General features: G+C 37.3%; 1 protein-coding gene across 2 annotated transcripts in view; it reads left to right on the forward strand.

The window, feature by feature from the left end:
• The first annotated feature begins 1411 nt into the window (after positions 1–1411).
• ppp3cca (protein phosphatase 3, catalytic subunit, gamma isozyme, a) overlaps positions 1412–16618 on the forward strand; it is a 38462-nt gene continuing 23255 nt past the window's right edge. For both annotated transcript variants that reach the window (XM_084413799.1, XM_084413800.1), the window contains exons 1-3: positions 1412–2160; positions 10825–11022; positions 14864–14988. In XM_084413799.1, coding sequence (XP_084269925.1) covers positions 2106–2160; positions 10825–11022; positions 14864–14988 — 378 coding nt within the window. In that variant the 5' untranslated portion in view covers positions 1412–2105. The remainder of the gene's footprint in view (positions 2161–10824; positions 11023–14863; positions 14989–16618) is intronic.

A 16618-nucleotide genomic window follows, 5' to 3' on the forward strand; every position in this document is an offset into this window, starting at 1 on the left:
ATGAAGGTTACATTATTTTTATTTGTTGAAGATACAATATAGCTCTATGGATAAATCTGATGGGCCCAATCAAAGAATTTGACTCCCCCTTGTGGATGCAAGTACACAGTGTATTGTCATATTTCCTCTAAAGCAGTGGTTCTCAACCTTTGACATCTTTGGCATTTTTGCTGCAATTATGAAGCTGCAAAGCTGCTTGTTGTCTAAATTTTTTATTAACATAATTGGGGGGGTCTGACAAAATTAAATATTTTTACATTAATAATAATAATGTAAATTGCAGCCCAAGAGGCCCATTGATTTTACACAGTAAATGTAGTGTTTCTAATATATATATATATATATATATATATATATATAGAAAGGTAACACCAAATTGAATGGTGAGAAGCATTCCATGATTTCAGAATTCACCGCTTTAGCCAACACAGAAAAATTCTGATTCTTGTGAGTTTATTTGATGAAGATTTATGAGCGAATGGTATTTAATGCGGTCTGATCTGTAGCACCCAATCAGGACTTTTAATTTGGACTTGCCTGCTGCTACCAGAGACGTTTTAGGCTAATCAAAGAACAAAAACTAAACCAAACAAAATACTGTTTATTAGATTGAAATAATGATCTGACATAAGTTGCTTTCATAAAATTAAGATGGATCCTCTTAATGCAGGTGTTATCAATCAAAAATAATGATCCCTTTGTGAAGGTCCCTGTTGATAAACATGAAGGCTGCTGTATATTTTATGTATAAAAATCACTTTATACTGTGTGAGGAAAATATTAAATGTAATATGAGACAACAAAATTAATTTACATTGTCATTATACTGAAACAAACTGTTAAAATATTATGTAGAAAATATTTACTTTAAAGTGGACAGTATATAAGAGATATACTATTTTTCTGTGGTACAACGGTTTGAGAACCCCTGCAATAATGCATAGTGATCATCACTACAGAAACCACTTTAAATTACCTATGACACAAAGCGGAATTCATAACCATGCAAATGGTATGCAAAGTTTGACAATTTGTTGCCTATTCATGGCCTGAAGCTTGCAGCACAGGGAATGACAAAATAGAAACGAACAATATGATGTTATGATACTGGTGACCCAGTAAGTATATCCTTGACAAAAATGAATGATTGTACCCTCTTCAAAACTTATACTCTGTTGCCATAGGCCTACAATATGTGTTTAAAGCGTACACACCACATTAACTTTAATGGACAGCTTTCTCTTTGTAGTTTTGTGCTTTCCTCCCAAGAGCATCGCCTCAGTAACACCCTAACCACATCGAGCTCGAGGGACCTCCAGCACGACCCATTTAACCATCTGCTTCGCACGTGTCAAATTTTACGTGCTACGTCACGCCTACGCCATCGCGTCGAGAGCCACAGCTCCGCCATATTGCAGGAAATCCGTCTGAGGTTTAGAGATTAGCGTTTAATCTGAGGAGCTGGGAACGAGAGTGTGATTGGAAGTTACTGCTAGCCATATGGTTAGCTCGAGTGGGCGGGTAGATCGCGCAATCTCTGTTGTCATACGACAGGACATATGTTTATTAAGACAAATCGGTGCAGTTCGGCACGTTATTATTATGCCGAACTCTCTTTATGAGTGTGTGGCTAGACTGGCGAGTTGACATTCTGACTCTGAAAAGTGGGAAATCGGATTAACGTTCAAGATTGCGCACCAAACCCTAATCATCTTGTTTTCGCTGGCTCCCGTTGCCACGAGCCTAAGAAATCTTATAGAGAAAGACTGATTGCTAGTTAGGTTAATGTCTGCAGGAAAACACCAAGACCGGGATCGGTGATTGTATTTCTGTCAGCGAGGAGGAGAAGCGATCGAGTCGGTGTGTGCTGGCGATGTTATTATACTGCCCTGTGACCCATGAAACCAACTGTTGTTCAGTGTTCACTAAATTAGCTGTGTTAGAGCGTTAAACCCCTGCCCGCTTGTCTGAATTCGAACAGTTCTCGGACCCTTCGGAGTCGCTGGCCACTTTACGAAATCTTCTCGCTCGGACTGGCACCAGCAAACACGGAACATATCTTTGTTCATTTACTGGCTAATAAATCCTGACTGGACTGTGAGAAGATGTCGACTAAAGAGCCGAAAGAAAAGCTGTCGACAACTGAGCGAATCGTTAAAAGTAAGTTTGTGTTGCATGAAGTCTGGACAGCTAGTTAGTTACAGTTAGCAGCTAATTCTAATAGATTTACCGCTGTGGTATTTTGGTGAATCACTTGATTCAGCATTCATTTGATTCACCCGAATCATTTCTTGACCGCTATGTATGTCAGGTTTTGTTGGGGAGAGAAATTGAAAGAACTCTCAAACTCTAGACTGTCCATTTAATTATTAATGTGCCAAGCATCTTATTTTTGACATAAAGTTAATGAAAATATGCCACTTAATTGAATTAAGAATATTTTGTAATCTTGGCTCGAGTGTGTGTGTATTTATGTGTATCAGTGCTTTCAAAAAGATTAAAGGGATAGTAAGTTACTCCCCCAATAAAAAATAATAAAATTGTCATCATTTTTCACCCTCATGTTGTCCCCAACCTGTATGAGATTCTTTCTTCTGTTGAACACATAAGAAGATATTTTAAGCAATGTTGGTAATCAAACAGTTGACGGTAGCCATTGAACTCCATAGTATGTTTTTCCTACTATGGAAGTCAATGAGTGTCGTCAACTGTCTGGTTACCAACATTCTTTAAAATATCTTCTTCTTTTTTTTGTTCAGCAGAAGAAAGAAACTACATGAGGGTGAGTAAATTATGACAACATTTTAATTCTTAGGTAACTATCCATTTAAGATGATCTATCCATTTGATCCATAAGATAATTGCAATACAGGTAATTGCATTTCAACTTTAATCAATCAAATTGCTCATCAAAGCACTTAGTATTCACAGTAGCTTAAAACTGCCTGGATGAAGCTGTGGTTATTTTGAAGATCGACCAAGAATGTAACCGCAAAGTTCAGAGAGTGACCCATACGTGTAAAATACGAGTATTTCTGTCTTCATACCTGGTGGATGAAGTCAGAATCATTGCATTATGGTTATCTTTTTTCTCGTCTCAGGTGATTTGTGTAAAGCAAACCTCATCTTAAAATTCAGCAATGTGCTCCTGTCAGCCAGTCTTTGCAGGAGCTTGTCATTATTTGTGGTATAAATAATATGGAATAAATTGAAACACACATGCTTCATATTATCTACTTGGATCAGCTTTGAGAACTTTCCTTGTGAACAGCATGTGAATTAGAATGAAATAGTGGGTTTTAAAATCAGACACAAATCTCCTCTAGGTTTATGAGCTAATGTTTTACAAGCAATAGACCCTAGCCAGGTTTTTTTTTTTTTTTTTTTTCATATTGATATTTAATAGTTATTAAAAATGATTGTTTTTTAATATTTTGTGAATAAAAATAAACCAGCGAAGGATAGACATATAGCCTGTGCAACACTGTATAATAATTTTCAAAACATTTTTCCAGAGGTTTGTGGATTTATTTATTTTTGACATATTTCCAGTGTTGCGTCAACTGAACAATAAAAAGTTAAAAACTTTACAACCTGTTGAACAGACTTTACACCTATCACTCAAAATGTTATTTTCATTTTTTGTGAAAAATGAAATCCTGTTTCATCTGTAGTTTGACATGTTAGTTATACTGAAACAACTCCATTGAACACTTTTTAATTCAAAACAGATTTTAGACATGTTTTCAGTTTGATCCATCTGTGGGTTTCTGGAAAATATTGCGAAGGAAAACGAAATAATTTTTCCTTTTTAACAATAATGATCTAAATAAAACTCACCGTATTCATGCTTCATTTTGGTAAGTTTACCCAAAAAGGTCAGCAGGTTAACCTGGCCAAACTACATTTGATAAGACCACTGTGCTCACTAACATCAGACCTGTGCCCTTTCCATGGGCATTTGCTGCTGATATTTGAGTCGCATAAAAATATATTTATATTATCGGTCTGTCGAATATGTGTCTTTGCTTCACACGTACATATGGGTTTGAAAAGCAAGAAAATTTGAGACCCACTAATAGCATATTAGTAGGTCAGCACAGGAGCCAATTTGCCTTTCAAATGTCCAGGTTTTGAGTGAACACTTGTAGCCTGCCTAGTGTCTAGATGTATGCAGAGCTGGAAAAGCCCTGAATCTGCATGGCACGAATGTCATCCTGAAGGCAGAGCCTGTCATTGGTGACACTGAAATGCAAAGCGTTTGGTTCAGAACTGTGCCATATTCAAATGTTTAAACTATTGAGGATCTGTGTGTGAGACCCTTCTCTCCACATATGTAGCTTTGTCTGTTTAGAATCTGTGAAAAATATGTTAAAACAATTGGTGCACTCACTGTATTTGTGTTCAATGAAAGTTTAAAGCACCTTACAGAATGTTGAAGCATAAATGTGTTGACGTTGCTCCACTTCAGCCTTAACCCTCATTCTCTCTTTTGAGCTTTAGAGTCAAGATCTTTTTTGCAGTGCACTTTTAAAAATAAAGCTTCCAAAAGCTTCCATTTTTTGCAGTGATGTCATAGAAGGAACATTTTGGGTTCCCCAAAGAACCTTTCATACCCTTTTCCACCCACATGATTCCAGTAGAGGTTCCCAATCCCAACCTTTGACTGAATTTTCACTGCAGAAAATGGGGTTTACGGGCCAGAAAGATTGGTTCAACTCCAGCCCTAAATACTTGCTGGTTTAGAACGGAGCCGGGGAGCGGGGGTGGTGAAATGCTGTTGCTGTCTATGGCAATCTCGTTGAGCAATGTAATAATGTTGCACTACATTGCTCTTTATATCTAAATATATAAAACTGCATGCGAGTGAATTAACAGTTTCAGTTCAATATATCTCCAAAAATGACAGCTGAAGCAGAACAGTAGTGCCGCAGTGCCTGCACAAACACCAGGACGTGCACCGTTTGATTTTAGTCTGTTAAAAAACATGTAGCTTCGTTATCGTTACCATTCGTTCCTCAAGTCTGTGGAAACACTGGGCCAGTTCGCGACAGGCTCCAATTCACCTGGCCGAGAACAGGCTCTGGCTCCAGAACGTGAATTATTCTGGTGGAAAAGAGGTAGTGAACAGTGTGTTTCTTAGTGTAAAAATACATTTTAATAATCTAAATAAACTTTTTCCACTATAAGGAACTTTTTGTCACAGGTTTCTCTTAATCTCCTCGATGTCGCTTTAAAATATAGCATTCTGTGTAGAATCAAATGGATACGATACGTTTTGTGTAGATATGAAATTTCTCAGCCGATTATTCAGAATGATATCGACCGATACTGATAGTTTGTTTTTTCTCATGGATAAAAAATCTCTCCCAAATAATGCAGAGAACCCTCTCATTTGGTACACTATAATATTAAAGGTTAAAATTAACAACTGCTATGCTATTTATTTCCAGATATAATGTTTACACTCAAATAAAAGCTGAAATGTTTGTATACAACTCAGTTACACAAGGTAGCTTTCATAAGCACTTGTCTTCATGGCAAGTTTATTCAAACATGCATATATAATTAACAGTAAATACGTTTAAAAAAAAAAAGCTAACTAACAAGCGGATGACTTTCCTGAGGTAAATGCAACATTAAGTGATATTGTTCACAAGCAAGTTTTATTGACATCTTTCCACAGTTGAAACACTGACTGAGTGATTACATAAGACATGATTTGGATTTCTGTAACTTTCAACTACCTTCTGATGTTCATGCATGTTTTTCTAGATATAATTTGTATTAAAGTGGAAGAATAGACTCGCTGCTGCTTGAACTGAGGCGCTACAGTGATCCGTCGCGTCACATTTAAGAGCGTCAAAACGCCAATTATTGTTTGAATTTCGTGATAAAATGGACAGAATTTGAAAGATGACACTTTGTTTCTTTTTAGAAGTAACAAAGCACAGAGCTATTTGCGATTATTGGGTGAGAGGAGCGCTACAAATAACGTTTAGTATAGGGAAAGATCTGGCATCCCTGGCTTGAACTACGGGTGATTCTATAGGGTCAAATAGAGCCTGCTTTTATGTTTTTAGCTGTTAATGCGTTATTGTCACATTAACTTGCCTTAACTTCAACACGAGAGTTTTTCTTCACACACAGTGTGCAGTTGGTCATGTTTTACTGCACCCTTTTGATTGACAGGATATAATCGGCACTGATCATCGGCTGTTTTTAAACAAGATATCATTTCACGACAGTGAAAATTATTGCTTTTATCGACCGATACCGATTGTTGGCCGATACATCGGTGCATCTCTAGTTTTGTGGTATGCTGCGACTCGCGAATATGATCCGCTCTGTGCTATGGTGTCTCTGGACCAGAGCAAACTGTGTGCGCGTTGCGGCGGTTTGCGTGACACTAACGTGAAACGAGACTTTGTTCGTCCCGATGGAAAGCATATTTACACTGTGAATCATTCCGTATCCCCTTTATAGTGCACTATGTGCCATTCACCATGTATATTCATACTAAAAGCCAAAAAACTTCAATTTTGAATGCATGGGGACTTTAAAGGGTCTTCATGGAGCCATTGATGCCAATAAAGCACCTTTTTTTTTTTTAAAGAGTAGGAGGAGTCCCTAAATAAACAGACTCTGAACCTGGAATCCCTGGCTAATAAAGGCTTTACCTAATCTGTTCTTAATGCTGGTACCCAGCTTACCGTCCCTATTCCCAGCCTGTGTTGTGGACCCAGGGCTGCTTACAGTTTATTTATACTTCTCAATGGTCAGAGTATAGATAATGTTTGTTTATGTCCTTATGACAATGAGCTCAAATTGTTCAAGTCCTCAACTCTGGTGAGGTGGAATTGTTCGCACTCGCCCCTCTTTACATATTATCTCCTTACTGCGTTTTTTATTTATTGGGGCCAACTGATCTGCTGTGTTCTGCAAAGAACAACCCTGTTCAGCCATGCGCTCGTGACTTTCTTTTTTTTAAGATGTCGGAGCCATCATTCTCAATCCTGAGGACATCATAATGATTGAAATGTTTGGGTTATGTCTTCATTCCCAAAGCGAGAGTGTTAGATTGTCTTTTACCATAGTCTTCAGTCATCATTTCTTCTCAAATAACATGTATTGAGTTCTCAATTTACAATTCATGCCTTTGGCTGACAGGTCTATCCAAAGCAAAGCAACAATACATTAAAATTAAATGAGATCCCATAACTTTATATAACCCATACCATATTTTCATACAAGGGTTTTCAAACTTTGGGGATCAAATACGTTTAGCTATTTAAGATATTAAGGAAACACAATATTTGTTTTTAGACATAGAAAATGTATTATTATTACATGTTAAATCTGATTTTGGAAATCATTATATTAATCATTTTGTTTTACTATACTGACAGCCCTAGTTTTTAAATATCATTCAAAAGCTTGGGGTCAGAAAGTTTTTTTTATTTAATTTATTATTTTTAAAGAAAATGAATACTTTTATTCACATTAAATGATCATAATGACATTAAAAACATTTATCAAAATGACAGTAAAATAAATAAATGTAATGTGTAATTAAATTTAAATGAAAAGTAATTGCTGTTCTATTCATTAAAATAACTTTCTATTCATCAAAGAATCCTTACAAAAATGTATCGCAGTTTCCATAAACATATTAGGCAGCACAGTCGTTTTCAACATTGATAATTATAATAAATGTTTCTTGAGCTGCAAATCGGCATTAGAATGATTTCTGAAGGATCATGTGAGACTGAAGACCAGCTGTAAATGTATCTGGCCATCACAGGAATAAATTACACTTTAAATAGAAAAAAGTTATTTTACATTGTAATAATAATTCACAGTATCACTCTTTTTATTGTATTTTTAATCAAATAAATGCAGCCTTGTTGAGCACTTATTTAAAAAACATAACAAATTCATACTGACCTCAAACTTTTGAACAGTATTTATAATTCTATATATTTATGTATCCAACATTACCCTTAACAGTGCGTAGAAAGATGTTGTGTTTATAATATCATTCTTTTCCACACTCAATCTGTCATTATATTTTAGTAAATAGGTCCCTCGACATTGTATTTGAGGGTCCTGGGCATCAAAAAGTTTGAAAACAAATTTTTTTTTTCAGGTGTCAGAAATCAGGCATAATCTGATGTGCAACTTGCATTGATCCCATTGTCAGTCACTGAAATAAAAACAGTAGCTGCTCAGATTTTAATTTAACAAAAGGCAAAACCCCTAATCAGAATGTCTTGTATTTGTATTTGTCAGAAATGATGTCTTGTAGTGAGACCTCAGGGTGAAGCTTCATAATAGAGATATTCAAATCAAAGAGGCTGAACTTTGGCCATATGAAGAGATCCATGCTGGGAATTTATGTCAGTGAACAGAACAAGTTTGAAACCTTGACATCTTTTTATTGAGAATCCCTCAGTTTCAGTCTCTTTGTACAGATATGCTGCTGAACTGTGGGATCCAGTGGCTTGATTTGAGTCCCTAATGGTTGAAGGCTCAAGACATCATTTGCTCTTGCATTCTGGGCACGTTTAACAGAACCTCCAGATTAACGGGAGCGTTGTCAAAGTCTGTCTCGACGCACTTTCGCGGTTCCGCTCGACAGCTGCTTGTTCCCTCTGAATGCTTTACCTTTAGTTACATGTCCCTCAGCCGCAGCAATCACACCGTAGTTTGTAGCTTTCCATAAAATTACGATCAACTTTGACTTCCTCCATAACATATGGGCTCTTACTGGCTATCGATCAAGCAGACATTCAGAGCCGGAGGCTGAGCAGCCAAAACACACTGGCGGATGCATGCAAATGAGGTCGCAGTGGAAGTAGCAGCGTCAACCCTGGCTTTTGTGATAGACTGGGGGAAAACACTGTGCCAGGGGCCCTTGGCAGTTCACACAGCTTCCTGTTTTCTTCATAGTGTTTGAGAACCTCAGACATGCTCATCACTTCATTCAATAATGAACTCTTCCGAAGGTACAGAGACACAAAAGGCCGATATTAGCACGATATCGTTTGATGCTTTTGATAAATCGATGCATATTATCTTCTAAAACATCTGTTCACATCATCTAGAATCTCTTAAGCTTCTAAGGAACCTTGAATCATTTAAAACTCCCATCTCATTATTAAACACGTCTTGAGCCTCAGCCCCTCTCTATGGCAACTTCTGCACTTTCGCAGAGGGATTTGGAGGAGTTAGATTACCCGGCAGTTCAGTGCAGGTGAGGGATTATTGCGTGACATCTCGGGATCCTTTCACGTCTGTGAAGGTTAAACCTGAGAGCTGAATCAATAGAATCCTCATGATACCATAACGTTTATTAACCCCAGCAGCCGCAAATGTCATGATGTTCCAGAGAGCAGCACAACTAATAAAGAGCAGATCTGAAAATAAACTGTTTACAGACTTAAAAAAAAAAAAAAAATGTTAAGATGCATCTTCGGGAGCGAGAGTCACTGAACATTTTTTCATCAAATGCCTGCAATGCAGGATGAACCGATAAGTTGATTATTATTTTCTTGGTATGACTGGTAACTGGCTAATAATAATATAAAATAGTATTTTGTCTTGAAAGAATTTAAACTGTAATCCTTCGTTTTAAATGCTAAAAAGTGAATTTAACATCATAACGGCAACACATTTTTACCTTGAGATTTGCTAAAGATTACGTTTAACTGTTATTTGTATTGCACATAAAGTGAAAAAAATTAACAATTGAAACTATGTAAAGAAATTGTAATGTCATTTTAATTATAATTATTTTAAATATAGTCTCAAGATGTGATTAAATGAATGTAGCAACAGATCTTTTCTTCTGTGTTGTGATGTACATCTGATCGTAACTGAAAAAGAAAAGATGTTTGGCGGACACTTGGTTGAATGCATCGGTTGTTGTTTTAGATTTAATAATGGTTAGAAATGTTTTTTGAGCACCAAATCAGCATATTAGAAGGATCATGTGACATGGAAGACTGGAGTAATTGCATCAGAGGAAATGCTTTTTAAAGGTGCATTGCGCAAGTCTCTGAGTTTTTGCAGAACTATGCCCCCTTCTGGCGACACGCGAAACTGCAACCAGAGTTGTGCACGCGGTTACGTGGAGTTTGCGTTGGGGTTTGGGATGAACTAGAAGCCGGTCTCTTTGAATCCATCTTCTACTTTTGCAAAAGTCGCTTGAGTTGTCTTCGCTGATGCGGATAATGGCGGCGAATACACAAACCTGCCAGACATAGCCAGGTGAGCGTGAACGCGCATGACGTCACGCCCAGTCGATTCCGACCCGAATCCCTCTTATTTATTTTACTGTACAGGATTATAGAGGCAATCGCAGTGATCATAGAAGGGCTCATTCAGCCCATCAGGCAATTGTTTAAGCATGTATGGGTTAGAAAAACGGGTATTTTTAACATGAAATGTTGCGCAATGCACCTTTAAAATATATATATATATATAAAAAAAAAAAACCTTCTTTTATCAAATAAATGTAGCCTTGGTAAGCATAACAGACTTTCAAAAAAATCTTTCTGAGCCCAGACTTTATAACAGTAGTGTATGTCTATTCATTTGTCCATTGTTACATCCAAAAACATTTATGTATTTGCATTGTTTGAATGATTAAATTGATGACCCATTCCTTAATTTTAGTTTTAACTAGCACTTTAACACTCAGTGGGCATGAACCACTTAGTACCTCCTCTTTTAAACTATGATTTCCATGCAGCTACTTAGTTAATGCTGAAAAGACGTCCACACTGCCAACTGATATTTTTTCTCTCCTTGTACTTACAGCAGTGCCACTGCCCCCTCACCAGCGGCTGACAATAAAGGACCTATTTGTGGATGGCAAGCCCAGTCCCGAGGTACTGAAGAACCATTTGATCAAAGAGGGACGTGTGGAGGAGGAAGTTGCGCTCCGCATCATAAAAGATGGTGCCAACATCCTACGGCAGGAGAAGTGCATGATAGAAGTGGAGGCACCAATCACTGGTAAGAAAGCAAGAGCATATCTTTAGTAGGGCTTGAGGGAGATGACCATCTGTCTTGATTGGAATGAACTTTGTTCTGGCTTGTGTTTTTCTTTTTTTTCTGCTGTGGCCTAACCTAGTTACTAAGAAAAATGCCCCCCCCCCCCCCCCCCCCCTTATGAAAGTTATTTTTCCTCATGGAAACTTCATGCAATGTTTCAAATATATTCATAATTACACTTCACTGGCATCAGTGTGTGTACATTTTGCCAACAATAAAATAATACATCATAAAACTATTGGTCTGGTTGATAAGTAACTTTTCAAGCAGGCTTATAATCCATCTGTGAAAACAGTTTTCATCGGGCACATCATATCGGCGGCATTGCTTTTGAGTTTGTTGCAGAGATTGAGTGTTACAAACTGTCACTGTGGTGAATCAGCTGTGGCAAACTGACTCGTATGTAGATCAGTGACAGCGCCGTTGGTTCTCACTGACAGATATTGTCTGCAGATCAGCGGAGCGCAACACAGGAAACAGTCACAGATTCTGCTGCAGATTGTGGTCAGTTTTGCTTCTGTGAACACTAGGAGGGATGTGCAAAAACGACTAAATGGAGGGTTACTTGAATGACAAACTGCCCTTAAAGAGGAACATGGCAACTCTAGCCATTTCTTCGCTGATTTTCCCTTTTGTTGTCGCGTGTTTTCTCAACGAGCTCCCCCTACAGCTGGGGGCCGTATATTTCACAACACTGTGGTAAAAAAATCTCACTTGCGGCGGCCTCCTCCCCCTTTCTACCGCCGCTCATGTGCGTTTGTTATTATGGGAGCCGGCCAACTTTATCGTGTGGAGCTATGTCTACCGAGGTGGGTAATACATCATACACATTATCACATGGCGTGTGTGTTTATGTTGAATTGCCGTAAAGCAGTTCGTGTTTCTCGCTCGTTCTCGCTTCTCACGAGACTTCTTATTTCCAACTTACCGGGACGTTAGTCCCCATGTTGCAAGGTTGGTTTTCCGCTGGGGAAGTCACCATTCTCACCAGAACAGGTTATTTAACCATCCAAATGATTTCTAAACGGATTTATTAAGTTGAAATAGTTGCCAAGTTCCCCTTTAAGGAAGATCTGTAAAATTAGACTAGTTTTGAGAGCTCCTGACCCTTGATTGGAAATTCAGGATGCTACTTTCCCCATCTACTGTATATTCCACTTTACTATTAAACAAAGTAGGGATACATAATTTGTATGTGTTTTCTGCTGATATTAGAGATTTTTAACTCCTTTCAGTGTCAGTGTTTTTTTATTTTTTTATTTATAAAGGCGCCAGCCAGCACCAGCGTTTTTGGTAATTTTCACAAAAATGTCATGGCCCCCAGAGTATTTAGTTGTATAAATATCTGAACATGCAATATATCAAAAGAAAGAACAGACCCTCTGCTTTTAAACTAAAAATATATTTTTCTTTACCAACACTTGAATGTGGGTAAGTTTCATAACGAAAGCAACATTTGACGCAAAGAGCTGATAAAATCGTGCTTTTGTCAAAGACTGCGCCTGGATCTGATTCAGTACCAGTGTTGAGGAGTAACTAGTTACATGTAACAGAGTTATGTAATTTAATTACAAAATAAATGTAACTGTAATCAGTTACTGACTTTACAGTTACTTATGAAAATGTTAGGCTAACGGTTACAAAGGAGGTTACATCTGAATTTTTTCTGTAAAAAGCTAGGATATGTTGAGTAATATTAATTTGGTACTTTGCCTGTTTTTGATGTGCACGATGTCTCCTGCCATTTAAAGGCTGTTTAGTAAAGCGATGCTATTCTGATGCTTTTGATTGATTCTCTTGTTTGAATTTGCAGTGCACCACGTCTGCTAATTACATCAATCCACATTGCCGATGAAAGCTTTAGGCTACAACCTGTCTGAGAGTTGCCACCATGGCGAGAACAGTGCATTCCAGTGGGAAACTGAAAAATCATTTCATCCAGAAATCTGTATTTAACCTCAGAATGATCTCAAACTAAAAAGAGGTGCTAAAATCTGTTTTTGTGGTGGCTGTGCTTTAAAATTAGGATGATTAAAATCTTAATTCAAGTGATGAAGAATTTTGATAGTTTGACAGGAATCAGTGTTGAGTACTACTGTAAGGTTAACCCTACTTGATTTACATGTTTGTAAAGGATTAACAGTTAAAAACATTCATTAGAAATGTAGAAAAGTAATCAGATGTAATGAGTTACATTTCTTTAATAAATAGAAATGGTTACACTACTTATTACATTTTAAATAGGGTAACTTAGAATCTGTAACCTATTACATTTCTAAAGTAACCTTCCCAACACTGTTTAGTACGATGATCAAAACATAGATGGAGTAGATCGAGTCCATCAAAACCCCCAAAGCTTGCACAGTTCTATAGCACTTCCTCCACATGCTGTTTATTGTTGATTATCGCATTATTTTTCATATGCATCTGCTTACATATGAGATCGTTCATTTCTGCTTCTTCTTTGCTTGTGTTATATTACACTTGTTCAGTAAATGCTTAATAGAGAGACCCCTACCTTATAACAGTGATAACACGGAAAGCCATACAAATGCGTCATTGGCAGGGAAGCTTTTTCTCATAAATGACGAGTTAACTCGTCAATGGCAGGGAAAGAGTTAAATTTATCGGTACAGCCAATATTTGATATTCAATTATGCATGTTCGTTACCCCTATTTGGCATATAGGTTACCTTTGTTGTCATCTAACGCTCACTTCAAGTTAATTAATCTTTAAAAACACTGATAATACATGTAGGATACATTATAATGCTGCCATGCCCTTTTAAAACTTTTTTAACTTAACTTATTATTATTATTATTTTATTATTTTGTATTTTCAATTGTTTAGGGAATTTATCAGTTATTGGCCATAACATAAAAATAATTATCATAATTATCATAATTTCAGCATTGATGCATCCTAATAAATGTGCATGACTGTAACTATGTTGGTTTAAAGATGATGAATTTAAACTTTTTACTGTGCACAATGATTTTACGCTAATCAAAGCCAATAAAAATGTCAAAAAAAGGGAAAATCTAGACTAATTTATAAATTAGTCAAGCTCACTAATTGGCTAGTCAGTTGTTAGACAACAAGTCAACCACTTTGATCCATCCCTAGTGACTCTGATCAATGAGAAAATGCATAATAGGAAATTGGTTATGGGTTTTGCTGCTTTTATTTGACAGATAGATGGAATGGCAATGTACAGATTTCACAGTAGAATCACTATCTGCATCACATCTGGGTAATCTTACATTCAGCTCAGCCTTATCAGTGACAAACAGAGCCTATTAAACTTACTCAATTACTTGATGAAGATGTTGTGCTTCAAGGTTTCATTCTTGGAAACGCTGTGTGCATCATGCCATGATATTTCATAATGCAGATAAATTAGAGCTCATCTGTCCTCTATAGATATTACCGTCTTTGAGCACGAATTAATAGATGTCACAAACCCCTCTGGCTCTAGATACATTCTGTTTTATAAATGGATGCAGCCTCTGTATTTTCAGATATAGTGTCGTTGTTGCTAAGTGACAGAGCAGTCTTGTACATGTGGCCGTTGCTGGCTAGATTATGCAGGTAGGATGGATTTAAGTGAAGTGTTTTCTCTATATCCAGTCCTACACTTCCCTAAGGCATTTTTTTGTGTGTGTGTGATGTGATATAGAAAAACTTATTCTGTTTTGTTTTAACCATTGCCATTGAACTCAAAATGAGGCAGGTGTTATGTATCGCTCACTGAACATGTACCATGTCAAGCATTTGTTTTTGCTTCCTTTTCACCTGTAGTATGTGGTGATGTTCACGGACAGTTCTTCGACCTCATGAAGCTCTTCGAAGTTGGTGGTTCCCCTGACAACACGCGCTATCTGTTCCTTGGCGATTATGTAGACAGAGGATACTTCAGTATTGAGGTGAGTGCATGTTTATGAACTGAAATCATCTAGAATAAGAAGCTCACACAGAAGTCTGCACCCTCAGAAATTGGATTCACAGATTTTCACTGGAATGCCTTTTATTCACACAGTTCTACACGTCCTCCACACTTAGTGGTTTGTTTTTTCAATATTTAGGCTAATTTGGTCATGCTTTTTAGCTACCAATAGAAGAGTAGCTGTAAATGGGGACAGTCTTTGGAGGATGAAAAAAAAAAAATTCATGTTTTTGTTCATCACATTAACAATAACATTTAAACTGGATCATATTTAGAGCTTTAAAGTACTGGAAAAAAGTGTGAAGCACTTTAAAAAGTTCTTGAATTTCACTCTTAAAAGTTTGCAAGAGCCCTAAAATGAATAATATTAAAACTTATTTAACTGTTTCTGCCACAATACCATGGTTACAGTTTGCATTGCTACTTTTAATCCATGGTGAATGTTGGTGATTTGTGGACTGAAAAGCCTTCTATAACTTGTTTGTTCATGGCACAATGTCTCCTGGTGTCGGCGCTGTTTGATCTGATCTCACTAGATCTCGCAGCGATGTTATTAATTCTGTGGCAAATTCAAACGCTGTAGTGACGGTGCCGCTTGCTCGAGATCGGCCCGCGAGTAAACCTGTTCTGAGCTTGTGTTGCTCTGTCTGTTATTGTTCCAAGCTGATAAACGTCCCGTGCTGCGCAGCTCAAACAAGTAGCGCTCTTTCGTTTAGTTTGATGTTTCACATATTCAACAGAAATGGTAGCTCTTATCAAAATGTAGTCGCACCGGCAGGAAAAAAAAAAAGTCTGAAGCCCTGATATTCTAGTTAGCTAACCAAAGTTGCATTGTGTAATGTAAAACGGTCCACTTTGAATCTCCCAGTTTACTCAAGCCTCTGCTTTTCGTGACTTTGATTAGGTTTGGTGAGTGCAGGAGCTGTGAATGATTTAGAATGCAGAACAAAAGTACCAGAGACCTTGTTAAGCTGTGTGGTTAAATGGCCTCTCTTTCACAGTCTGTCTCATTTGGACGTGTCACTGTCTGAGTGGAGCTATTTGATAACCTGTCAGACACTGTACCCTTTCATAAGAGATGAGTCATAGAGCATTAAAGCGTGGACCGCTCTGCTTGTCGCGATTCTCCGCTGAATGACTGATGTTACTGACGCCTCACACTTTGATCCTGTGAAGAGTTCATTAACTTGACATTCCCAAGGGTCGCTCACACACTGTGACTTGCATGCAGTTGTTCATTTTCAGTGAAATTTGGTGATTTCCAGTGACATGAGCGATAGCTACCGCTAGTGAAAAACCGCTAGTGAAAATAAAGTTGAACTTTATTCAAATGAGTCAGGACTTGGAAGTCCTGACTGATTTGAATAAACTCCTGTTTAAAGTTTGGGCTCAGAAAAGATTTTTTTAAGTCTCTTATCCTCACCAAAGCAGTATAAAGTAATACAATATACAGTAAAAGCATATTGTGAAAAATTATTGCAATTTAAAATATCATTTTTTTTGTAATTCATGTGATGGCAAAGCTGATTTTTCAGCAGCCATTATGCTATTCACATGATGTTGATTTGACGAAGAAAGAGAACATTTCAAATAAGAAATATTTCTTATTT

This window comes from Rutilus rutilus, assembly GCF_951802725.1.
Source record: "Rutilus rutilus genome assembly, chromosome: 7".
Lineage (NCBI taxonomy): Eukaryota > Metazoa > Chordata > Actinopteri > Cypriniformes > Leuciscidae > Rutilus > Rutilus rutilus.